We start from the raw sequence: 27,888 nt of genomic DNA, 5'->3' as shown, positions 1-27,888 counted from the left end.
ATTTTAGTCAAAAGACTATTAATTAAACTGAATCGAGACCTGATGTCAAAATGAACACCGCTTTGCAGAGGGACTAGGAGACAACTGTAAGTACATATGCATGGCTGCAGCATATATTTTTTCAATGGGAGGCCATAGTTCTACTTTAACTATCACTTCCTATGATTCTCTGATTGAGTTGGGGACTTTCTCCATCAGTACATGGAAGTTGGCGAATTTTAGTCTTCAGCTGCAAACCCACTATACTGAATATTTTTTGTACATTACTGTACAGAGCCTATAATATTAATTGAACTATTGCACTGCCCTGTGAAATTAGCTACATGTTTGCATTAAGCCATGATACACTGCATCTGATTTAACACAGCTGTGGCAATATGTAATTAATTTGTTGTGTATGATATAGGACAGTCAATCAGAACTGAGGACATATGTGCACAGCATTGGCAGCTAAATATTACCTTCATATTTGAGCCCAAAGGGATTTCTGGTTTCATAATTAAAGTAATAATAAAACTATACTGTTTCAAATCCTTGTTGTCTACAGTAAATGGCACTCTCACATGGTTGCCTTCATCTTCCACACCCGTGTTTGCAACTGTAATAGCCAACAACTCCCAAGCCATCGCAGAGCAAGGCCTCACATTAATATTGTGCAACTGTAGTAACAACGCCACCTGTGACTATGAGAACACCCTGCTGAGGGGTCAGAGGAACAACTCCAAGTTCATGGTATTGTCTGTTTTCATAAAACTTACTAGGACTTGACACTTTTCTTTTACTGAATAACATCTTAGGCTCTTGAATACAGCTCATTTGTACATTGAACTACCAGAATTCTTTTTACAAAGTGGATTACTACCACTATATGATACTTGTTATATCACCTTTATTATTAACTATTCAACAATTTCACAAACGTATATACCGTATATACTCGAGTATAAGTCGTTCCGAGTATAAGTCGAGGCCCTAATTTACCATAAAAAAATGGGAAAAACCCTTATTGCCCCGAGTATAAGACCAGGGTGAGAAATGCAGCAGCTACTGTATGTGGAAAAAGAGGGTCAACAATGCCCATCTGCAGCTGTATACCTCCCTGTGTCCTGTGCATGTGTCCTGTGCATGTGTCATGTGTCCTGGGCATATGTGCATGTGTCCTGTGCATATGTGCATGTGTCCTGTGTATATGTGTATATGTGCATGTGTCATGTGTCCTGTGTATATGTGCATGTGTCATGTGTATATGTGCATGTGTCATGTGTCCTGTGTATATGTGCATGTGTCATGTACCTGTGTCCTGTGTATATGTGCATGTGTCATGTGTATATGTGCATGTATCCTGTACCTGTGTCCTGTGTATATGTGCATGTGTCCTGTACCTGTGTCCTGTGTATATGTGCATGTGTATATGTGCACGTGTCCTGTACCTGTGTCCTGTGTATATGTGCATGTGTCCTGTACCTGTGTCCTGTGTATATGTGCATGTGTCATGTGTATATGTACCTGTGTCCTGTGTATGTGTGTATGTGTCATGTGTATATGTACCTGTGTATGTGTGCATGTGTCTGTGTGCATCCTACCTGTGTCCTGTGCATGCCTCCGTGTGCCGCTCTGAACCGATCAGTGTGTGCTATTACTATTCGGTGGCCATTCACTGTTCAAAGGCCGCGCCTCCTCCTTGTCCATGATAGGCAGAAAACTCCATTTCCCAGCAGTCAGCGGTCAGCCTATCACGGACATTCTCTCACCCTCATACCACGGACGAGGATGAGAGAATGGCACGGCTTTGAAACAGTGAGAGGCTGCCGAGTGGTATGTAGCACACGCTGGCTGCCGTCTGCCTGCATGACATGCTGATCATGTAAGCAGACGGCGGTGACTTTGAGTATAGGTCGAGGGGGGCACTTTCAGCCCCAAAAAAGGGGCTGAAAATTTCGACTTATACTCGAGTATATACGGTAACTCCCTATTATTAATAACTGTAGTATAACAATATTTGTAATGAATGTTTTCTATTCAGACAACGGGCTGCAATTGTTCCTCTGGATGGACAGGAGAGTTTTGTACTGAAGATTTAAATGCTTGTCTAGAGAACAGCTGTTTTAACACATCATCCTGTATAGACAATCCCGCTCCTAATGATAGCTACACGTGTTCACCTTGTCCTGATGGACTGTCTGGCGATGGGATAAAATGCTATGGTGAGAATAAGATAGCAGGTTACCATTAATATGTATAGGTCAAGTGTTAGCATGCATTACTATATAATTTACCTATCTCATGTCTCCTGCAGGTGTTGATGAATGTTTTGCTAATATATCCAAATGTGAGCAAATATGTATTGATACATGGGATGGGTACAACTGCTCCTGTAATACAGGTTACAGAATTGATCCAGCTGATACATACCGTTGTGATGGTAAGTGTTCTGAATATTACTGCCTTGGCAGCGTTTTTCTCATAAGTACCCAGAATTGGCATGAAGCATTTTGAATACATTTACTATGGCCCTGGCTATGGAAATGAATCAAGTAATGCCAATTTTGGTCTAGTAGATGTTATAACCAGGCCCATAAAGTGAATTTACCACATGTCATGCCATGTTACCAAATGATATATGTAGGTCAGTACCTAGTGCAGCATGAGAGAAATATGTTAACTGCCATAGATGTCCTCCCCCTGAAAATGCTAATGGCGTAATTGTCGGGGAAAGATGGCTGCAATGGCAGCTTCTATGCTTCCTAACTATAGCTTTCCTTAAGGGCTCATTCACACATGTGCAGTGACTACTTTTTTTTTGGACTGGATAAATGCTGGTCACTGCTAAGACACATAGAAAACAATTGCTTTCCATGTGTCCCCGTTCACATCACCACTGGTGTGATGTGTAGTGTGGTGAGCTGCAGTAACATGCAAACTGTTGTGCCAAGACATGAATGAATTGCCACTTTTAAAACTTCAAGAAAAGTTAAAGTGTAAGTAAACCCTCCTATTGTTTTCAGCCAAGGGAGCTGCCATCTTGGCCTCTGTCTAATGAACTGCCATGATGTTGCAACTGTGATCAGTAATGACACCAGCCATTTGACAGTTTGGTTGAGAGCACAACCAATGGGAGTGGGACATTTCCGGCAAGTTCCAGGAATGTAACTGTTTTTTGAAACTCTTAAATGGATAGGTTTACTTCCACTTTAATAAAAAATGAAGCAGTGCGATGTCCTGAAATGCACCTTTCCCTGACAGCTGCTTGCATGGCAAAACACCGCATATCTACTGTGCAGGTTATTGCGAATATATCACTTCTATCCAAGTTCACTTGGAGAGAAATCAAGATGCCAACATTTATGCTCATTGGCTGTTTAGAGTAGTTTCAACTACAAATTCTTATGTCTTCATTTTATATAATAGCGTATTATTTGTGCCAAGTTATTAAGGTATCACTATTAAACCCTTATCTGCTCTTGTTCCAGACATTGATGAATGCATGAACAAATCAATTTGTGCTGAGAATGCTGTTTGCACCAACACACCTGGAAGCTATAACTGTCAATGTGCCAGTGGCTATAATGGAGATCCACATATCTACTGCACAGGTATGTTAACTATATTATTTTGATAAATAATGCAATCATGGAAGCATCGGGGTCATGTATACATGCAGAAAATGCAGTGGGTTTTTTCATATTTTCGATGACTTTGAGAATTGAGTTTGAATTTGCATCTATTACTTTTCCAGATAAGAATGAATGTGCTACACCTTCTCTCAACAATTGTTCAAGCAATTCTCTTTGTATAAACACAAATGGCTCTTATTACTGTGAGTGCCTCCCAGGATATACTGGCTCCAATTGTACAGGTAAAGGAAAGCCCACTTCTAACTCTACATCAGGAGTAATTCCAATAATTGGTGTTACCTTTCAAAAATATTATTTTGTTTACAAATCATTCCTATACAATGCAATGTTATATAAGTTAGTAATCAGATACAGTATATGGAGCATTATTATAATTTTTTGAATGTTGCAGCTGACTTTCTTCACGTAAGGTTTATATTTGCTTAAAGAAGAAGTATGTGATGCATAAAAAAAAAACAAACACACACACACAATGCCGACTCTAACACAGAGAACTGAGCGATCACTTCACAAGTTCTCACTGATTGCTCAGTTCTCAGTCTGCTCCAAGTGGAGAGCAGTGACTGTCAGTCATCACTCTTCACTCTGCTCCTCCAACGCTCACTGGTGAGGGGGCATGCATTACTGGCTTTGAATCTCAGCCATTCTTTGAAGAGCCAGCTGCCAATCAACCAGCATGGTGGATCCTAACAATATTGTTGAGTACCTTCCAAGCCTGGCACAGCTCTGCTTCATCAGCTAATAGCAGGCAATATCCACTATCAACTGACTCAGGTTCACAGGGCAACAAAAGAAAATGTACTCCTGGAACCCACAAGAGAAGTAAGGCCAGAATAGTTTTAGCCATGCATCTATAATCAAGCCTGTTTTTAGCTTTGGATTTAGTAAGTAATGGGTAAACATTTTGCTTTTTGGTGTCTTTATGTAAGCAAATGCAGCTTACTTTCTCCACTGCATGTGACGCTCAATTGCAGCGGCATTGCAGAGGGAAAGGAAGTCAAGAGGAACATGGTTTCTCTATGGTTTCCTGGGTCACTGGCGAAGCTATCCTGTTGGCTGCTGTCATCCCATGTGACTTTAGTGGCCATCTTGGGTCAGGCAGAGTCTGTCAAGGACAGTGAACAGCGTTATGGAAAGGATAGGGACATGCCATCCTTCCTGGAATTCTCCCCACTTGGGTACGGACCTGCCAGGCTGCATTCCATCCCTCAAGACAGACTCTGTTGGCTCTTCCGAGACTTGCTCTGCTGCACATCGCTGTTATTTCCTGTGAGTGTGCCCGGTCAGCTGCATTCCTGCTTGGCTTGTTGTGAATTGCAAACTTTAACTTTAATACAAGTTAATACTGTTTCTTGCAACTGGACTCTGAGTGTTTACAGCCGCCACTCCACTCTGCACCTCTCCACATTTAGCCTAGCTGTCACCAGAACAGGAAGTGAGGGGAAATCTAGCTAACAGGGACACATTAGCAACAAGGACACTGGTTATTAGAGTGGTGGAAGAAAGCTAGAACCTCTTTTAACATTGAAATGCAGTTTGTGTCCCTAATGATGGTTTTTCAGGCATCAGGTTGTAATTTTATTGTGATCTGTACTCTAACAATATATAAGAGTGCAGTGAAAAAGTTATTTTTCATACTGTGATCAAGAGGTGCCAACAAGGCAACACCCTGGAGGGCTTCATTCAATTCCAGGATAACCAGTTAAGCATCCCAAAGAAAAACTGACATGGGGAAAATATGGAGGCAGCCACTGCCGAGTTTACTTTCTATTACCTTCTATTATAGTTAGGCATAGAACACTGTATACGTTTTTAATAAAATGGCGGCTTGTACCGATTTAGAGCAATCTTCAGGCTGGTCACGTGACTCATGGCCGTTATACAGCTCCGATACATGGCTACTGCAGGAGGTGCCGAGATCTCCCTCTAATGTCAGCCAGGGAAATGACATGGCTGCTCAGCCCCTCCTGCAGTAGCCCTTGAAACTGGTCCAGAGTCACGTGACCGGCCTGAAGATCATGCTAAATCAATATTTACAAGCCTTGTTTTTATTAAAGAGTTATACAATGTGCTATGCCTAACTATAATAGAGGGGTTTGCAGTGACCATATATAACATTTTATTTGTACTAATAGCAGCGGGCAGAGACAGAAACACAGAACACAGAGCTGACAGGCAGGGAGGAGGGGGAGAGAGGAGAGCTGAGAGCATGGCTGCGGATGAGGAAGGGACATACACTGACCACAGTAGTCAGGATTCATGGTCAGCACAGAGAGCGGGACACAGGAAGTGACAGGATCAGCCAGGTTTTTTTTTACAGTTTAGAGAGGGGCAGATTACACAGCACTGTGCTGTTTAATCTCCTTTTAGGGAACATGATCTCTATATTTTTTGGGGGGGGTTAACAAACACTTTAAGAATGACTTTAGTTTTTATCCATTCATTTAATTGTTTGCTGCTCCACTTACTGAGAGGTATTCATAATTCACACTAGAGGACTCATCCACATTCTTATTCTCAATATACATGTCAGTGGAATGATCTGTAATCAAGAGGTGAATCTATGCTAAATGCGGGAAAAAAAACAGTCCTATTTGGCTTTGTCTTGTCCTAACAATGGGTTCCACTTGTCATTTTTCAGTTGTAGGTTAAAAAATGCTAAAAATGTAATAATTTGCTGTATGCAAAACATAGACTTCTCCTCTCTTTCTTTATAAACTGTCATTAAAGCTGAATCTGCTTACCTGTCTGACATTGCGAGGCATATTGCTGGATGGATCTCATAATATTATGCTTGTCTAGAGAGCAAACCCGAATACCTTTAGTCACTGTTCTAAAGCTGTAGCTGGGTAGTTTGGCACCTTCATGCAAAAATAACATTGTTTTTCAGAGGGTTTTTATATGCGATTCCATGCACCACTATTTTCAAACTCAACACTGTCACGAAAAGGTTTTACGTTTTTACTGTGCACAAACTTATACTAACTACACTAAAAAAACTTCAGCAAAATACGCAAACATTAGGAATAATGAACTTTCTTTCTTGACAGATATCGATAAGTGTAGGATAGGACTCTCTGCTTGTGAGCAAATTTGCATCAATACACCAGAAGGTTTTAACTGCTCATGTAATGCAGGTTACAGAATTAACCAACAAAATCCTTATCGATGTGACGGTAAGAACGTATATTTTACCAGATATTCCATTATTATTATATCATTATCCAGCTCAACACAATTTAATGGTGTTTTATAAGAACTGCAGCAAAGATGGACCAATGTTCAAACCAGCCATTGAGATGTTTTGTTTTCCTACAATTTAAAACCTGTTTTTTTGTAGTAGGTAATAGCTCCACTTTTGCCCCAGCTCTTTTTAGTTTAATCAGCCCAATTGATTATTCTACATTCTTTCAAGAAACCACTGGGGATGATTTAATATAAGAACAGTAATCGTTCAAAGTAAACAAGGTGGTGCTATGCTTACGTCAATTATCTGGGTTTGTGCAGCCAAATTAATTGACGTCTCTTGCACATGTTTGAGTATTCTAAGAGAAAACAGGTACTCAAAATTCACCTAGCTAAGTGAACATACACTTTGCAAACTTGTACTGCTCACCCAACGCTGTCTACCAGCCACCCCATGCTGGTACTGCTAGGCCACCCCCCATGCCAGCCACCCCCCACTGGTACTGCTGTAGACCCCCGCCCCCCAACCCCCCACCCGGCCTCCAGCCACCCCATGCTGGTACTGCTAGCCCACATTCCCATATTCCTGCCACCCCATGCTGGTACTGCTAGCCCACCTTCCCATCTTCCTGCCACCCCATGCTGGTACTGCTACAACAGCTGGGTGATGAGGCTCCTCCCTTATGTGGGGGAAGGATGGACACCTTCTAGTGTGGTGGATGTTCCTGTCAGCTTGGGTGGACCACAGAGCTTACAATCTAATGTTATAGCACAGCCTCAGCCCCCTCCTGTGGCATCTGCTGATCAATAATAATAATAGTTGAGATAACACCATTGTCACGGAACGGCCCACACTCCACTTGAGTGCTTCCGTCAGTTTACCACTTCCTCCCGGTCTGGATATAGATATCAGATATTCCAACCACTCATAAGCACAAAACAAGAGGAGACTTGTTTCACTGCTAACATGGACTGTTTTTATTAGAACCAAAATTATAAGTCTTTATATACCGTTAGAGGAGGTTCCCCCCTCCTGCTCATATTACTCTAACAATACAACTGTAACCTAATTAACATGAGCTAGTTTACTAAATCATTTACCCAGACTAGGTGACTCAGAGACATGACCTTTGGGTTTAAGACTTTACGTCTCCTAGCTCATTGACTATTCAATACACATTACCATAAACATCAACACAGGGTTAATTAGAACAAACAACAATGTGTGGAATACCCTTAGAACCTGTGGTAAGCCAGACTAGACTCATTTACATTAAACACATTATAGCAGACATCAGAGAGGTGAGTGGAGTTGATATTAGCATCTCCTCACAGTCCCAATAGTATGACTCAGTCACTATTGCTAATATGGCAAATACAGGGTCCCCAGAGTCGGTGTGTCCTGGGGGACAAGGACCCAAAGCCAAAATAACAACACCTCAAGGGTACCCCAAATGCCAGGGCCCATAATCTGTAGGCAAGAGGCTGACATTCAGTCCCCTCCAAAAGCCTCTGTCCCAGATGAGTCTGTCACAACCATGCTATGTTATCACTGGGCCAGAGTACCCTCCCTCCTCTCAGTGGTGTACAACAGCCAGTATTACCAGGACCATCAGATCAGAGGGGGGAGAATGGCACAGAGGAGACAATGGAGGAAATCTGAGCACCTGACACCCCCCCACACACACACATCTCACCGCAGGGTGGGCTCCAAACACACCCTGACCATGTGCTCAATCTCCTGCAGAATCCTTTTGTGCTCAATGACGCTCCAAGGCTCTCACCCTCCACCATCTTGCTAGGATCCGGGTAGTCCGGGCCGAGGACAGGTGGGGAAGGCAGAGCAAGGCTGGCACAGGACACTCTGGGGACATGCCGCTACTCCCAATACAGACAGAAAGGTGATAGACAAGTGGGTTGAGGAGGGAGATAAATGTATGAACATATCAAGTTATGCAGAGAATACTGTATGCACCAACACACCAGGAAGCTATAATTGTCAATGTGCCAGTGGCTATAATGGAGATCCATATATCATCATCCCTCGCCTGATCGGCTGCAATCCAAGCCTCTCTCTGGAGCCTGTCTCCGCTGTTCGGCCGGAAAACATCCAGCGTCCACAGACTGCCCAGAGCCTTTACCATCCATCAGCCGAGAGTAGATGACCCCACGGATCCCCTTGATTGCTTTGGGACATTCTTTTTGCCTACTATCTTCTTCCTAAATGTGAGTGCATTACCAGCTGTTGCTGTAATTTTTTAATAAATTGTTTTAAACGTCTGCACCCAGACGCGCCTCTTTCTCCTTGCTTTACATGCTGAAAATGGAGTGGGTTTCTTTATATTCTCAACGATTTTACAAAAACGAGTTTGACTTTGATATTTAGTAAGTTATCTACTAAAATGGTGGATTTACAAACATTTGTCCACTGCTTACTGATTTGATATAGGGGAATAAAAAAAAATTGTACACATATACATTTAACACATTTGAGCAAAATAAACAACATTCCAGTGCCCTTCTTTGTCTTGGGTTATTCTTCTTCCTTAAAGGGGTTGTAAAGGTATACATTTTTTCACCTTAATGCATTCTATGCATTAAGGTGAAAAAACTTTTGACAATACCGCCGCCCCCAGCCCCCCCATTTTACTTACCTGACACCTCGAAACTCAGCCGCTCGCTCCCGACCTCCAGTTCTCCGCTCAGCCTGGTCGCTGATTGGCTATAGTGGATGGATTGAAAGCAGCGCAGCCATTGGCTCGCGCTGCTGTCAATCACATCCAATGACGCGGCGCACCGGGGGGGCGGGGCCGAGTGATACAGCGAGCGGCTATAGCCGCCGGCTGTATCACGGGAGCGCGCCCACAATAACTAACCACCATGCGAGGGAGCTCGCATTAAGGTGGTTAGTTCTTGCGAGGAGGAGCTGAAACAGCCGCCGAGGGACCACAAAAGAGCAGGTTCGGGGCCACTCTGTGCAGAACGAGCTGCACAGTGAAGGTAAGTATAACATGTTTGTTATTTAAAAAAAAAAAATACCTTTACAACCCCTTTAATTTACTAATTATTTATTTTTTGCATTTGTTTCTGTTCCAGATATTGATGAATGTGCTATAACTTCTCTCAACAATTGTACAAGCAATTCTCTTTGTATAAACACAAATGGCTCTTATTCCTGTGAGTGCCTCCCAGGATATTCTGGCCCCAACTGTACAGGTAAAGGAAAGTCCTCTTCTAGCTCTGCATGGGGAATAATAATGACAGTATTTGGTAGATATGGCCACAACTGTACAGGCAGTGGTATATTTAGGTTTTGTGATGCCCCAGGTCTGACTAAACTCACACAACCCCCAATTTAAATATGACACACTCCTTCCTCTCAAGGTCACACCCCTTCCTGTTCAAGACCCGTCCTGACATTTTCCAGTGGGGACACTAGTTCTGTGGGCCTGGGGGGGCTATGGATTCCCTCCCTCTTCCTGTTTGGCTGTGTGGCAGGAAATTAAGGGAAATCTCCGCAATGGGACAGGGATGGCAAAAAATAAACTGACAGGCTATAATCCTCCCTTACTCTATCCAAAATGGAAAAAAAATGTTTTTCCTATAGTTTTAGCTTAAGCACACATTTCTCCTGAATTTATGGAGAGGACTAAGAGGATATAACCATGCCAGTGGTGCAGCAGAAAACATTTAGCACAGTAATGAAGCTATGTGGTCCAGGTTGAGCAAAAGAAGGATTGGGGGCAGGAACAAATAAATCCATCTGTTTATTTTTCTCATCAGCAATCAACAGAAATAAAATTAAGATTCCTTAAAATGTACAACTGACACAAGCAAAGGATTGCAGAAGAGTCCTGCCAGGTATAGATGACCATGTCAGTGTCCCCCCGTGTCTGCACCATCTCTTGACTAAAAGCCTTTTCAGCCAAATAGTGTAGCTTTTCTTCTACCCTGGATACCCCATGGTATATAATCTAGTCAGCTACTTTATAAACATTAACACCTACCTTCTATATAAATTAGCAGTAGCTGATATCTATGGTACGTCATTATAACATATGGCAACTCCTATGCCAAAGGCAAATAAATAAGATTTCCTTATATTTAACTGCCATATGCATAATTGCAAGCTCGAAAGCCCTCTGAGGTTTCTAGTATAGACATTATATTAGATTGTGTTCACCCAAAGGTTTGCAGTAAAGTCTTACTACCTACCTCCTAAGTGTAGCTGATCATCTCGGTCTTCCTTGCTTCTGCACCATTCCTACTACCCAGATTAGAAGCCAAATGGCAGCTAGGTAGTTGTCCTCAATTTCCACTTAACTGATGTGGATTACCTTTCAGCCTGCATGGCTCCCTTATTATGTCTCCATCTGTGCCTCTCCAGACATGAGGTCTCCTCACACAGTGGAGAGCCCCTCCCCCTTCACTCTATAGGCCCGCTCCCGTCAGCTGACTTTCTCCTTCAGACAGTTTTAGCCTCCCGACATGGCATCTGTCTCTCTGTAGCCGAGAACACAGGTTAGAAGTCCGCTGTGATGATTGGACAGTCAAAACTAGAAGCAGCGGCCCCTCCCCCCCAGTTGCGGAACACCAGCTGGCCGCACAACAACTACATATTTATGGGCTGCCCCCCCTGATGGCAATGCAGCTGCTTAATGGGGGCGTCAGACCAATTTGCCTCTTGGCCCAGTCTGCCACATAAGACTAGCGCTACACTAAAAGTGTAGCGCATGCCAGCAGGAACTCTTTTCGTGCTGCCCCCCTGCAAAGTGCTGCCCTAGGCCTGGGCCTTGTTAGCCTATGCCAAGATACAGTGTTGTGTACAGGTAAGGGAAACTCTCTTCTAGCTCTGCATGGGGAGTAATAATGACAGTATTTAGAAGATAAACCCAATTAAATTGAAACTGATCAATGTTACCTTTCATAATTACTACTTTGTTTAAAATACATTCCATTATCAAAAAATATGTAAACCCAATTAAACTTAAAACCGAACACCAGGTATGATCTTAATTGCATACTTACATTGGTCCAGCTCTCAATCGGTGCATATCTAATGTCTGTTGGACTGAAATCAGTGTAGTAGTCAGCACTACTATATTGATGCACAATTATCATTCAGTGTCAGCGCTGAAAGGTCAAAATTGGCCTGGGCAGGAAGGGGGTAAATGTGCCCAGTATTGAAGTGGTTAAATACAAAATACCACAAAGTAATGTAATACACATCACAAATATAGATGATCCACGCAATAAAATCTGAACAGAATGAACAGAAAACTCAGTTTCAGTTGTAAAAAGTAGTTAATAAAGAGTTAAAAGCGTTATGATTGAAATACTAATATTGTTATAGCTTAATGAATTGTCCTAGTAGGTTTCATTGAAAATATTCAATAACATTTTTAAATATTTTCCTAAAATTCACTATTTAAACATGTTTACAATGCAAACGTGTCTCTAGAATTTTTTATGGAGAAATTCATTGTAAGCTAATGAAAAAGTAAAGACTGTATGGTGCATTTATTGTATGCAAACATTATTGTGCAGGTGATGCCAGGTGATAGTTTATAGAGATCTTCATCAATCACAATACCCAAAAATGACAAGAAATCCATCTTGCAATTAGTATTTTAATTATTATAGTGTTAGTCTTGACCACATTTGTAACTGGACTTTAGGAACATATAAAAGACACACTGGGGTTTATTTACTAAAGGCAAATCCACTTTGCACTACAAGTGCACTGCAAGTGCACTTGGAAGTGCAGTCGCTGTAGATCTGAGGGGGACATGCAAGGAAAATAAAAAACAGCATTTTTGCTTGTACATGATTGGATGGTAAAAATCAGCAGAACTTCCACTCATTTCAGATCTTCCCCCTCAGATCGCCAGCGACTGCACTTCCAAGTGCACTTGTAGTACAGAGTGGGTTTGCCTTTAGTAAATCAACCCCACTTTATTACAGAACTGTATTCAATAATAGATCATAATATGTATTTTTTTCAAAACCATGCTGGTAGGAGAGGGGGATACAGAGATAAGATCATCAGTGTGCCTTTTCTACATTTACTGTGCAGTCACAGAATGAGGGGTGAGAGGTGAGGGGGTGGGGGGACCTGTAAATGAAAGTAAAACTACAGCAAAGAAAGATTAGATCCGGTCTCTGATGACAAACTATGTACTTCAGGTGTGCATAGTAATGTTTACGAACTTCATGTAACATGTTCCCAGTCACTCATTATCTTCTACAGCATATCATCAGCCTCCATTCAAACCTATAGCATGTTCTCAGTCTCTGATCATCATTCCTCTAGTATGTCTGCAGTCTGTGACAGACCTATCTAGCACTACATATAATGGACATTACATGAAGCCCCTTTGTGATGATAAGGGCCACAATTTGGGCCCCTAATACCTGATAAGTTGACCACCACAGATGTAAACTAACATTCCTAAACCTGAATGTAGACTTAGTGCTGGGAGGAAGGCATAATGTCACCTTAGAGAGTATTTAAGACCCGGTATATTACTTGGGCATGGGATCCATAATCTTTCCCAGGCACAAAGCAGCTTATTTGAATATAAACAGAGGTAATTGCAGGCACCGCAAAGATCTTCACGTTACCAGTAATATTAATTGATTCACTTTTGGTTCACTGTAAACACAGGCTAGCAGGGTGTTGGAACTGGAAATTCACATCCCTCTTTCACAGTAAAAACCTAAAGAATTTAAATAATATTTGGTGTTTATTAAAACTCCAGGTATGATCTTAACTGCATGCCTACATTGATTTAGCTTGGACCAATGTAAGTGTGCATATTTCATACCTGAGGGACTGTTGTGTAAGCTGATAATCACTGTAGTAATCAGCACTACTACAAAGATCTCTGCTATATTTGTGGGTAGCAGCTAATTTTTATGGTCACTTATTGCCAACTGAATGCATTTATACAATTTACTTGTAAATGATTCCTCTATAAATCCTACATTATGTATTTTGTTTCAGATGTCTTACAGACAACAATGACACAGACATCTGCAAAGTATATTTCAGAAGCAACATCAGTTTCTCTCTCTTCTGAATCTACTGGTAGATCAACATCTCATGTGAATCCTACAGCTTCCAGTTCAGCTCTTACAAATGAGATCACAAGCAACAAAACTGTGGAATCATCCACAGCACCAGCTGTTGGAACAACAGCATTATATCTTAATACCACTATGATTGTAGCTAGCACAACAGACAGTGCAACAGAAGATGTTCATTCAACCCAGGGCTCAGATTCTAGTACTACATTTTCTAGCAATGACAGTGTGACACCAGCATCAAGTACCAATGATGAAAACTCAACATTGCATTTAAATACTACATCAGGGCCAACAGTAGGGCCCACTGTAACAGTGAGTGTGTATCCATCAGCCTCTGAATATAAAACAACCATTGACATTTTATCTACAGAACCACCAAGTACACCATCTATAATCACATCAGAACCAACCATTTCTCCATCCCATTCTACTGAGGACCATGGTTCATCTGCTGTTTTTTCCACACCAGAACCCAGAACAGGTCCAATACCTATTGCAGAGTTCACCAGTATATCTGCTTCCTCCTCTACTGAGAAAATCACTACTTATCAGTCAGCATCCAAATTGCAAACAGCTATGTTGACTGAAAATACTGCTAAAAATTCCCCTTCTTCCCTAATAACTGAACAGTCTACTGAATTAAATTCTATCCCATCTGAGACTACCTTAAATGAACCAGCTGACTTTTCTCATCTAACATCACCAAAGGCAACAATAATGGAAACATTGAGTACAAATATGATTTCAGCTTCAGAAGCAACAAGCAGATCGACCTCTGAATATCAAACAAACTTTGATATTACAACTACAAAACCATTGACTACATTATCTACATTTACATCACAACCCCAGATGTCTTTATCCTCATCTACTGATGCCTCCAGTACTGCTACTGTTGTATCAACATTGGAACCCAGACCAACTCCCATATATACCTCAGATTTCAGCAGTATATCTCCTTCCTCATCTACTGAGAAAATCACTACTTATGAGTCATCATCCAAATTCCAAACAACTATGTTGACTGAAAAAACTGATGAAAGTGATAGTTCCCCTGCTTCCTTAACAACTAACCAGTCTACTGAATTACATTCTACACCATCTGAGACTACCTCAAAGGAACCATCTGATTTTTCACATCTAACATCGCCAACGGCAACAATGATGGAAAAATTGAGTACAAATATGATTTCAGCTTCAGAAGATACAAGCAGATCTGGGTTATTGACCTCTGAATATCAAACAACCTTTGATATTACATCTACAAAACCAATGACTACTTTATCTACATTTACATCAGAACCCGGCATATCTTTATCCTCATCTACTGAAGCCCCCAGTACCTCTACTATTCTATCCACACTGGAACCCAGACCAACTCCCATATATACCTCCGATTTCACCAGTATATCTGCTTCCTCCTCTACTGAGAAAACCACTACCTATGAGTCATCATTCAAATTGACAACAACCATGTTGACTGAAAAAACAGCTGAAAGTGAAAGTTCCCCTGCTTCTCTAACAACTGAACAGTCTACTGAATTACATTCTGTACCATCTGAGACTACCTCAAACGAACCATCTGATTTTTCACATCTAACATCGCCAACGGCAACAATAATGGAAACATTGAGTACAAATGCAATTTCAGCTTCAGAAGCAACAATCAAATCTGGGCTATCAACCTCTGAATATCAAACAACCTTTGATATTACATCTACAAAATCATTGACTGCATTATCTACATTTACATCAGTACCCCAGATGCCTTTATCCTCATCTACTGACAGCGTCAGTATCTCTACTATTGTATCCACATTGGAACCCAGACCATCTCCCATATATACCTCTCATTTCACCAGTATATCTGCTTCCTCATCTACTGAGAAAATCACTACTTATGAGTCAGCATCTAAATTGCAAACAACTACGTTGACTGCAAATACTGCTGAAAGTGAAAGTGCTCCTTCTTCCCTAATAACTGAAATGTCTACTAAATTACAGTCTATCCCATCTGAGACTACCTCAAATGAACCATCTGCTTCTTCACATCCAACATCACAAAAGGTAACAATAATGGAAACATTGACTACAAAAATGATTTCACCTTCAGAAGCAACAAGCAGATCTGGGCTATCGACCTCTGAATATCAAACAAACTTTGATATTACATCTACAAAACCAATGACTACTTTATCTACATTTACATCAGAACCCGGTATGTCTTTATCCTCGTCTACTGAAGCCCCCAGTACCTCTACTATTCTATCCACACTGGAACCTAGACCAACTCCCATATATACCTCAGATTTCACCAGTATATCTGCTTCCTCCTCTACTGAGAAAATCACTACCTATGAGTCATCATCCAAATTGACAACAACCATGTTGACTGAAAAAACAGCTGAAAGTGAAAGTTCGCCTGCTTCTCTAACAACTGAACAGTCTACTGAATCACATTTTATACCATCTGAGACTACCTCAAATGAACCATCTGCTTCTTCATATCTAACATCACAAAAGGTAACAATAATGGAAACATTGAGTACAAATGCAATTTCAGCTTCAGAAGCAACAAGCAAATCTGGGTTATCAACCTCTGAATATCAAACAACCTTTGATATTACATCTACAAAACCATTGACTACATTATCTACATTTACATCAGAATCCCAGATGTCTTTATCCTCATCTACTGAGAGCTTCAGTACCTCTACTATTGTATCCACATTGGAACCCAGACCAACTCCCATATATACCTCTGATTTCACCAGTATATCTGCTTCCTCATCTACTGAGAAAATCACTACTTATGAGTCAGCATCTAAATTGCAAACAACTACGTTGACTGAAAATACTGCTGAAAGTGAAAGTGCTCCTTCCCTAATAACTGAAATGTCTACTAAATTACAGTCTATCCCTTCTGAGACTACCTCAAATGAACCACCTGCTTCTTCACATCTAACATCACAAAAGGTAACAATGATGGAAACATTGAGTACAAAAATGATTTCACCTTCAGAAGCAACAAGCAGGTCTGGGCTTTCAACCACTGAATATCAAAAGACCTTTGAATTTACATCTACAAAACCAATTACCATTTTATCTACATTTACACCAGAACCCGGCATGTCTTTATCCTCATCTACTGAAGCCCCCAGTACCTCTATTATTCTATCCACACTGGAACCCAGACCAACTCCCATATATACCTCCGATTTCACCAATATATCTGCTTCCTCCTCTACTGAGAAAACCACTACCTATGAATCATCATCCAAATTGCAAACAACCATGTTGACTGAAAAAACTACTAAAAGTGAAAGTTCCCCTGCTTCTTTAACAACTGAACAGTCTACTGAATTTCATTCTATCCCATCTGAGACTACCTCAAATGAACCATCTGATTTTTCACATCTAACATCGCCAACGGCAACAATAATGGAAACATTGAGTACAAATGCAATTTCAGCTTCAGAAGCAACAAGCAAATCTGGGTTATCAACCTCTGAATATCAAACAACCTTTGATATTACATCTACAAAACCATTGACTGCATTATCTACATTTTCATCAGAACCCCAGATGTCTTTATCCTCATCTACTGACAGCTTCAGTACCTCTACTATTGTATCCACATTGGAACCCAGACCAACTCCCATATATACCTCTCATTTCACCAGTATATCTGCTTCCTCATCTACTGAGAAAATCACTACTTATGAATCAGCATCTAAATTGCAAACAACTACGTTGACTGAAAATACTGCTGAAAGTGAAAGTGCTCCTTCTTCCCTAATAACTGAAATGTCTACTAAATTACAGTCTATCCCATCTGAGACTACCTCAAATGAACCATCTGCTTCTTCACTTCTAACATCACAAAAGGTAACAATAATGGAAACATTGAGTACAAAAATGATTTCACCTTCAGAAGTAACAAGCAGATCTGGGCTATCGACCTCTGAATATCAAACAATCTTTGATATTACATCTACAAAACCAATGACTACTTTATCTACATTTACATCAGAACCCGGTATGTCTTTATCCTCGTCTACTGAAGCCCCCAGTACCTCTACTATTCTATCCACACTGGAACCTAGACCAACTCCCATATATACCTCAGATTTCACCAGTATATCTGCTTCCTCCTCTACTGAGAAAATCACTACCTATGAGTCATCATCCAAATTGACAACAACCATGTTGACTGAAAAAACAGCTGAAAGTGAAAGTTCGCCTGCTTCTCTAACAACTGAACAGTCTACTGAATCACATTTTATACCATCTGAGACTACCTCAAATGAACCATCTGCTTCTTCATATCTAACATCACAAAAGGTAACAATAATGGAAACATTGAGTACAAATGCAATTTCAGCTTCAGAAGCAACAAGCAAATCTGGGTTATCAACCTCTGAATATCAAACAACCTTTGATATTACATCTACACAACCATTGACTACATTATCTACATTTACATCAGAATCCCAGATGTCTTTATCCTCATCTACTGAGAGCTTCAGTACATCTACTATTGTATCCACATTGGAACCCAGACCAACTCCCATATATACCTCTGATTTCACCAGTATATCTGCTTCCTCATCTACTGAGAAAATCACTACTTATGAGTCAGCATCTAAATTGCAAACAACTACGTTGACTGAAAATACTGCTGAAAGTGAAAGTGCTCCTTCCCTAATAACTGAAATGTCTACTAAATTACAGTCTATCCCTTCTGAGACTACCTCAAATGAACCACCTGCTTCTTCACATCTAACATCACAAAAGGTAACAATGATGGAAACATTGAGTACAAAAATGATTTCACCTTCAGAAGCAACAAGCAGGTCTGGGCTTTCAACCACTGAATATCAAAAGACCTTTGAATTTACATCTACAAAACCAATTACCATTTTATCTACATTTACACCAGAACCCGGCATGTCTTTATCCTCATCTACTGAAGCCCCCAGTACCTCTACTATTCTATCCACACTGGAACCCAGACCAACTCCCATATATACCTCCGATTTCACCAATATATCTGCTTCCTCCTCTACTGAGAAAACCACTACCTATGAATCATCATCCAAATTGCAAACAACCATGTTGACTGAAAAAACTGCTAAAAGTGAAAGTTCCCCTGCTTCTTTAACAACTGAACAGTCTACTGACTTTCATTCTATCCCATCTGAGACTACCTCAAATGAACCATCTGATTTTTCACATCTAACATCGCCAACGGCAACAATAATGGAAACATTGAGTACAAATGCAATTTCAGCTTCAGAAGCAACAAGCAAATCTTGGTTATCAACCTCTGAATATCAAACAACCTTTGATATTACATCTACAAAACCATTGACTGCATTATCTACATTTTCATCAGAACCCCAGATGTCTTTATCCTCATCTACTGACAGCTTCAGTACCTCTACTATTGTATCCACATTGGAACCCAGACCAACTCCCATATATACCTCTCATTTCACCAGTATATCTGCTTCCTCATCTACTGAGAAAATCACTACTTATGAATCAGCATCTAAATTGCAAACAACTACGTTGACTGAAAATACTGCTGAAAGTGAAAGTGCTCCTTCTTCCCTAATAACTGAAATGTCTACTAAATTACAGTCTATCCCATCTGAGACTACCTCAAATGAACCATCTGCTTCTTCACTTCTAACATCACAAAAGGTAACAATAATGGAAACATTGAGTACAAAAATGATTTCACCTTCAGAAGTAACAAGCAGATCTGGGCTATCGACCTCTGAATATCAAACAATCTTTGATACTACATCTACAAAACCAATGACTACTTTATCTACATTTACATCAGAACCCGGTATGTCTTTATCCTCGTCTACTGAAGCCCCCAGTACCTCTACTATTCTATCCACACTGGAACCTAGACCAACTCCCATATATACCTCAGAATTTACCAGTATATCTGCTTCCTATTCTACTGAGAAAATCACTACCTATGAGTCATCATCCATATTGACAACAACCATGTTGACTGAAAAAACAGCTGAAAGTGAAAGTTCCCCTGTTTCTCTAACAACTGAACAGTCTACTGAATTACATTCTATACCATCTGAGACTACCTCAAATGAATCATCTGCTTCTTCACATCTAACATCACAAAAGGTAACAATAATGGAAACATTGAGTACAAATGCAATTTCAGCTTCAGAAGCAACAAGCAAATCTGGGTTATCAACCTCTGAATATCAAACAATCTTTGATATTACATCTACAAAACCATTGACTACATTATCAACATTTACATCAGTACCCCAGATGCCTTTATCCTCATCTACTGACAGCTTCAGTACCTCTACTATTGTATCCACATTGGAACCCAGACCAACTCCCATATATACCTCTCATTTCACCAGTATATCTGCTTCCTCATCTACTGAGAAAATCACTACTTATGAGTCAGCATCTAAATTGCAAACAACTACGTTGACTGCAAATACTGCTGAAAGTGAAAGTGCTCCTTCTTCCCTAATAACTGAAATGTCTACTAAATTACAGTCTATCCCATCTGAGACTACCTCAAATGAACCATCTGCTTCTTCACATCTAACATCACAAAAGGTAACAATAATGGAAACATTGACTACAAAAATGATTTCACCTTCAGAAGCAACAAGCAGATCTGGGCTATCGACCTCTGAATATCAAACAAACTTTGATATTACATCTACAAAACCAATGACTACTTTATCTACATTTACATCAGAACCCGGTATGTCTTTATCCTCATCTACTGAAGCCCCCAGTACCTCTACTATTCTATCCACACTGGAACCTAGACCAACTCCCATATATACCTCAGATTTCACCAGTATATCTGCTTCCTCCTCTACTGAGAAAATCACTACCTATGAGTCATCATCCATATTGACAACAACCATGTTGACTGAAAAAACAGCTGAAAGTGAAAGTTCCCCTGCTTCTCTAACAACTGAACAGTCTACTGAATTACATTCTATACCATCTGAGACTACCTCAAATGAACTATCTGCTTCTTCACATCTAACATCACAAAAGGTAACAATAATGGAAACATTGAGTACAAATGCAATTTCAGCTTCAGAAGCATCAAGCAAATCTGGGCTATCAACCTCTGAATATCAAACAACCTTTGATATTACATCTACAAAACCATTGACTACATTATCTACATTTACATCAGAACCCGGCATGTCTATATCTTCTTTTACTGACGCCTCAAGTACCTCTACTATTGTATCCACATTGGATCCCAGACCAATTCTCATATATACCTCAGATTTCAGCAGTATATCTCCTTCCTCCTCTACTGAGAAAATCACTACTTATGAGTCATCATCCAAATTGCAAACAACTATGTTGACTGAACAAACTGCTGTTTTGAATTCAACAGCATTTCAGAGTTATTCATCTTCATCATCGCCACAAACAGGTACATTTATCTTTTCATGTAATAAATGCATAAACAATTATGACCTATTTGTTTTCCTTGCTGCAGATGATCTATTCAGATTGTTTCTCTCAGAGATCCTTCACATTTGTATTACCAAATTAATTTCTCCTTTGCTTTTGCTGGAAAGTATTATCCCTTTTAACAAAGAAAATAATTAAGAGTCAATAATATTTATTCAGTTTGAATATGTCCATGTTTCGTTTTTAAAGTCAGGCCTAAATCTCATAGTGCTGGGTAGGAAAAAAAAACATCTATGTCCGTTCTTCATAAACTCAAGCAATTTGGGTCTAGACGAAACAGTTTGACACTTTTACACTACACTTTAACTAAAGCATATACAAGAACGTATCTACAAACTACAGTGCATCTGACAGACTGTAAGTGGACCTATATTTCACCATCCAGCTCATTCCTCCCCAGTAATCTCTACTTCCTGTGTAGCACACAGACCAGAGCCTTTAGTGCTCCTTCGGCATTAGGGGTGATATGTTAGCTTCTTGGTGAGCCAGAATCATCCAGGACTTCTGAAAGCTTCTTTAAAGACTTGGAAAGCTTAACCTCATTTCCAGGCTGGGTCAATCTCCACTCTGCTATTCTCTGCTTTCACCCTTATATATACCTCTCGGCTAGGGTGACCACATTTCCAAATTGCCATTCAGGGACACCCCCCATGCTGGAACTTGTAGTCCTCAACTTTTGGGGAGGTCACGTGATCCCCAAAAGTGAAGGACTACAAGTCCCAGCATGAACATATGAAATCTAATGATGTGACCCCCCCCAAAAAAAATTGAAGGACTACAAGTCCCAGCATGAACCCCTGAGAAATAAGCATGTGACCCCATAGATTTAAAGGGATCATGCTGGGACTGGTAGTTCTTGACTATTTGGGGGGCATCACATCTTCAGCTCTGAGGGGTTCATGCTGGGACCTGTAGTCCTTCACTTTTGGGGGTCACATCCCCCAAAAGTGAAGGATTACAAGTCCCAGCATGAACCCTGCCCTGATATCTAAAGATATGTTTTCCTCCCATCCCTCCGAAGGTGTCATCTCATGTGTCAGTGTCCTCTCTTCTGCCAGCATACTTATCTGTCAAACCTTATGTGTCGACCCTCTCTGCACACTGCACTACAGAGGCTTGCTAGTGGATCCAGGCTGACACACACACACTCTGAGCTCTGCTGTGAAGTGCTGACAGTTCAGCACAGAGTGCTTTGGACTTTACTTGCCTTTTCTACTTAAACTTATCTCTCCCATTGTGCACGGCAGCAGTCAGTGCCTCAGATGTTTCTTCTGCATGCAGCTGGTTGGACTCAAGAAGATACAGGGAGGAGGTGGGTGGAGCTAAGCAGTAGGTGCGGAGAAGGAGGACATTAAATCCTGGGGCCTCTCCCACGGCTAGCAACCAGCTTGGGCAGGGAGCGAGCAGCCGTGGTGAACAAGGTAAAAGGGGTCCTCGCCAGCCAGGGGTCCACCACAGGTTGGCAGTGAGTAACAACGGCGATGTGAGGGCTATTTTAGGGGGCATTAGATCCCAGGACCAGGGGACAATTCCGGCACACTGTATTGTCCCAGAATGAAAGTGCCCGGGACCTGGGACAGAGCTGCCAATTGTGGGACTGTCCTGGGCAATCCGGGACATGTGGTCACGCTACTCTCAGCCCCCTGCTGGCCACTCTTTTTGACTAGGGATTGGCTAAGTCTGTATACAGGGCCAGCTCAGACACTACCCTCCCTGGCTCACTATACTTCTAGAAAGTTCTGGAAAGACAGGAGGAGACAGGTAAGCCTGCAGTTGCAGAACCAGAGTAGACAAAAGCAATCCACAAGCTCCACTGGCTACAGCAGAGCCTAAACAGTAAACTTTCCTCTAACTCCCATAACTAGCACCTGACACAGAGGGTGATACACCTGTATTCCTCTTCTCTTCTCCGCAGCTTATATAGATCACCCTCACTCCTGTCTTCCTGGCCAGGGACATGTGCATTTATATAAATCTTCCCTCCATCCTATTTACCCCCTGCTTTTCTTAACTTCTTGGGATATTTCTAACTTTCACCCTTTTGCCTGGCACCCTCCTTCCTCTGACAGCAACAACTAGCCACACTCTCTAATTTCTATCCCCCTGTTTCCAAAAGTCTCCCTCCCATTTGTTGTGCTCTCTGGTTCCATGCCATCTTCCCATGTGTCCACATTGTGTTTAGTATGTGTAGCACACTGAAGTTTAGGCAGGGTTGCTCCTAAATTTAACTGCCAGGTATGGTTGCCTTGGCCAACTGTTAGGGATCAATTGATTTGACCCTAACTCTGGAATTTCTGCACTTCCTTCTTCTGTCGCTGGGTGGCCAGGTACCTGGTGACATTAGATAAGACAAGGACAATGTAAGGACAGATTAGGAGTATATGGGGTTTCTCAGCCAATGGACAGGGGTTTTCCTGGGCCCTGTAGCCTGCTGGGAGAACCTATATATTTGGGTTGAGTCAGGTGATCAGTGTTCTGTGCCACCTGGACGGATGTCTGGGTGGGCGTGTGTTAGTTTTGGCCTATCCCGGGTACATCTGGCTGCTAAGCTGTCTGAGGGCCTATCCAGAAGCAAGAGAGCAGAGATATATATAAGGGTAGGCGGGTGGTACCTCCTCCATGTTCCCCTCCTCGTTGGGTGCCAAGAGTAGCTCACATAAGAGGCCTACCCCAAGGTGGGTTTTTCTCTGCTATGCTTGACACCTGTAAAAGGATCATTTAATTACACATGGGGTACCTTTTTACTTCTGTGCCTGCATCAATGCCGTCGTGAGGGAATACTCGACCTTAAAGTGTTTGTAAACACCATTCACAAAATTTGACCTAAGCACATACCGTATTTATCGGCGTATAACACGCACTTTTTTCCCCTTAAAATCAGGGGAAAGTCGCAGGTGCGCGTTATACGCCGATCCCCTGCGATCCCGTGGTGTCAAAACTTCAAAATCGCCGACCGCGATTTGAAAATGGCGCCGCCGGCGCCGAAATACACAGAGCCGGTCCTCGGCTCTTTCCGGCGGCTCTCGTTCACTTTCGGCTCCACTCGTAGTCCCGAGCGGAGCTATCCGAACCTACTCGGCTAGGTTCGGATAGCTCCGCTCGGGACTACGAGTGGAGCCGAAAATGAACGCGAGCCGCCGGAAAGAGCCGAGGACCGGCTCTGTGTATTTTGGCACCGGCGGCGCCATTTTCAAATCACGGTCGGCGATTTTGAAGCCCAATATGGCAGGGACAGGGGATCGATGGCTGCAATGGGGCAAGGCTGCACTGGGGAAGGCTGAACTGACAAGGCTGCACTGGGGAAGGCTGAACTGACAAGGCTGCACTGGGGAAGGCTGCACTGACGAAGGCTGCACTGACGAAGGCTGCACTGGGGAAGGCTGCACTGACAAGGCTGCACTGGGGAAGGCTGCACTGACAAGGCTGCACTGGGGAAGGCTGCACTGACAAGGCTGCACTGGGGAAGGCTGCACTGACAAGGCTGCACTGGGGAAGGCTGCACTGACATGGCTGCACTGGGGAAGGCTGCACTGACAAGGCTGCACTGACAAGGCTGCACTGGGGAAGGCTGCACTGACAAGGCTGCACTGACATGGCTGCACTGGGGCAAGGCTGCACTGACATGGCTGCACTGACAAGGCTGCACTGGGGAAGGCTGCACTGACAAGGCTGCACTGACATGGCTGCACTGGGGCAAGGCTGCACTGAGAAGGCTGCAATGATGGGCATTTAAATGTAAGTTTTTTTCCCTTCAACTCCCCTCCTAAAAGTTTTTTTTCCTTAAAATTCCCTCCTAAATTGGGGTGCGTGTTATACGCCGGCGCGTGTTATACGCCGATAAATACGGTATATATGTAGTGTTTACTTATCTATCTCCAAAGCCCTAAGTGCCATTTCTCTCTGGTGCTCTGTTGTGTTGGGGAGGGGAGATAAGCACACCTCTTAACTATTCAGACTACAGCTCTGCATGTTTCTAAGTTCCTCTGCCTATGTGGAGGGGGGTGTGTCTCTTCCCGCTAATCAGCTCTCACACAGTGTAAGCCCAGACTCCCCGCCCACTGCTGAAAGAGGAAGAAAGATGTCTAACATGATCTGCACTTTCAAAAGAGTGTAGAAAGGGGAAGACGGCTGATATACAATTAAAACTTATGTAGGAGAATTTGTTTTATCTCTATGTATCATCTGAGGCTAATCACTTCACTTGGTATTTGTGACAGGAACCATGATTCAGACAGAGACAGAAAATGCAGTTAAAATCACACCTTTTAACATAATAGTAAAAATGGTACAAATAGTAAACGTAGTCAAAACAGAGCCAGGGTACGGTAGACAAAGCGGGAAGTCAGAACACGCCATTAAATCAGGAAGCCAGAGATCAGTATCATCTAGTTGGAGGCAGCAGGCAGGATCAGGAACCAGAAGGGACGTCAGCCAGGCAAGTATTCAACAGAAACACAGCAAAGATTTTCCAGATATGTTTGACCAAGGCACCCAAGGAATGAACTAGGCAGTTTACATAGCCAGAAGGGGCTGGCTGTAGGCTGGACTGATGAGCAGGAAATGATCACCAGATGAGCCACTGTGAACGATGACTGCTGGCAATTAACCGACAGCTGCGCAACCTGAGCACTGAGAAGGTAGGGCTGAGAGCCCAGCCCTGACAATATGTGAGGGTTTACAACCACTTTAAGGTGGGCTTCTGCTTTTAGAACTGAATGTACATTATGTACACTTGCACCATGTTCTCTAATTAACTCTCGGGTCCCCGTGACAATGTACACCTTACTGTAGCTTGTATTTAGGAGGGACACTGAGCCTTGTCCACATCCACCCATCCCGCATATCACTGCTACCTTTCTTCCAGTAACAGGATGGGGTCCTGCTGTGCACCTAGCGTGGACTCCATACCAGCATTTAGCTCCCTCTTTTCTACCTATGCACAGGTCAGGAACCTCTGCAGTGCGAGTCTGCTCCCGTTGCTATGGGAGACACACTGCTCACAGCGAGAGTGTCGGCAATAGCTCCCTCCTGCAAGAGGCTATCCCTGCCACGGGCACATAATTCACAACAGGCTGCTTGTTAAACCTCTGTTACCTTTGATAACCACTTGTATCTCCACACTGTATGAAGTCTTGTACTGATGTCTTCATACCCAGTGCCGGGACAAGGTCATCCAGCGCCCAGGGCAAAGATGTCAAACTGCACCCCCATCCTTCATGATGTGCAAGCTTAAGGGATCCTAAACCCAGCAGTCAATCGCTTTTCAAAATCACTGTGCAGCTCAGTTTAACATTGAGCACGTGCATGTGTTAATGGCTCCCTCCTTCACTCATGGCTCTCTCCTCCACTCGCGGCTTTCTTCTTGACACTTCTGCGCTCGATGGTGCAGGCTGTGCTCTTTCTCCCTCTCATCCTTCCTGTTGGTGCAGCTCCTGTGTGTCTGTGAATGCCCCCACCTGCTTGTTAATACAGGAGCACTGCACTGGCAGGAAGAATGAGTAGAAGCGAGAGCACTGCCTGCATGGCCTCCCGGTTCTCTCCTCTGCTCTTTGCTGCTCCCAGCACTGGACTGACAGGAGTAGAGATGTTGTTGTCATTACTCCAGACAGCCTTATAAAAGAAGGAAGGCGCCCCCATCCCTACAGTAAGCCACTGCACCCAGGGTAGACAGCCCTTGTGCTGGTCTTGTTCATACCCCAAGGTGACTTAGTGTTCTTAGTCATAGAAATGTACCGGTTACTTGCATTACATCCCCCTGACCAGGTGGGAACAAGGTTTCAAAAGCTTTATTTTAAAAAAGTGCAACATATTACACAGTCCAACATGCAAGAACAGTCTTTCCTCCTACATTCCTAATCATAACTCAGGCTACGTGCTACATACGTCCCGGCATACCAGCAAAGGTAGAGTCTTGTGTAAGGCATTCCACAATGGCTGATGTCTTTGGGGATGAACCCTGGGTCCCGATGACCTCCTACATCATGGTCATATCAACAGACGACATTCTCTTATTCCACATAAGCATGGCTCTCCTACTCTCTCCCCTTCGGGCTCACCGTTCCATACCACTGTCTCCCTCTTATAACACAGTGGGTCGGACCTATCTATCTATCTATCTATCCTGTATATATGAGGGGAGATTAAGGTTAACTAAGTGTTAATAATTACATTTTGAATTACATTTATGAATGAAGGCTATAACAGCATAGGTCTGTTTTGCCTCTTTTCTAATAGGTAGTAAATCAACAGGCATAAATCTGCTTGAATCAACCAAAGCCAGTACAAGTGCAACTCCTGCAACCACTACAACAACAACTACAACAACTACAACTTCAACAACAGCAACAACAGCAACAACTCAGAAGCCTACCACTAAAACAACAGGTATAGTATATACCAAAACAATAAAATATAGAGAGAGTTAAAAGTTTATGCATTTCCACAAATAAATATGTGTATACCTATA

General features: G+C 42.2%; 2 protein-coding genes across 2 annotated transcripts in view; both read left to right on the top strand.

Annotated features, from left to right (window-relative positions):
• The window catches only part of LOC141140483 (mucin-like protein), a 58,621-nt gene extending 44,124 nt beyond the window's left edge, over positions 1 to 14,497 (top strand). Inside the window, exons 20-28 of the mRNA XM_073627720.1 lie at positions 548 to 732; positions 2,024 to 2,204; positions 2,297 to 2,422; positions 3,471 to 3,593; positions 3,737 to 3,856; positions 6,686 to 6,811; positions 9,918 to 10,037; positions 13,828 to 14,418; positions 14,463 to 14,497. Of these exons, the coding sequence (XP_073483821.1) occupies positions 548 to 732; positions 2,024 to 2,204; positions 2,297 to 2,422; positions 3,471 to 3,593; positions 3,737 to 3,856; positions 6,686 to 6,811; positions 9,918 to 10,037; positions 13,828 to 14,418; positions 14,463 to 14,497 (1,607 nt within the window). The remainder of the gene's footprint in view (positions 1 to 547; positions 733 to 2,023; positions 2,205 to 2,296; positions 2,423 to 3,470; positions 3,594 to 3,736; positions 3,857 to 6,685; positions 6,812 to 9,917; positions 10,038 to 13,827; positions 14,419 to 14,462) is intronic.
• LOC141139897 (uncharacterized) overlaps positions 1 to 27,888 on the top strand; it is a 158,434-nt gene that overhangs the window by 53,775 nt on the left and 76,771 nt on the right. The window contains 2 exon segments of the mRNA XM_073626454.1: positions 14,506 to 21,381; positions 27,657 to 27,806. Coding sequence (XP_073482555.1) covers positions 14,506 to 21,381; positions 27,657 to 27,806 — 7,026 coding nt within the window.

This window comes from Aquarana catesbeiana, linkage group LG04 (genome assembly GCF_042186555.1).
Source record: "Aquarana catesbeiana isolate 2022-GZ linkage group LG04, ASM4218655v1, whole genome shotgun sequence".
NCBI classification, from domain to species: Eukaryota; Metazoa; Chordata; class Amphibia; order Anura; family Ranidae; genus Aquarana; species Aquarana catesbeiana.
The sequence above is the reverse complement of the archived record's forward strand: the minus strand, read 5'-3'. Positions and strand labels throughout refer to the sequence as shown.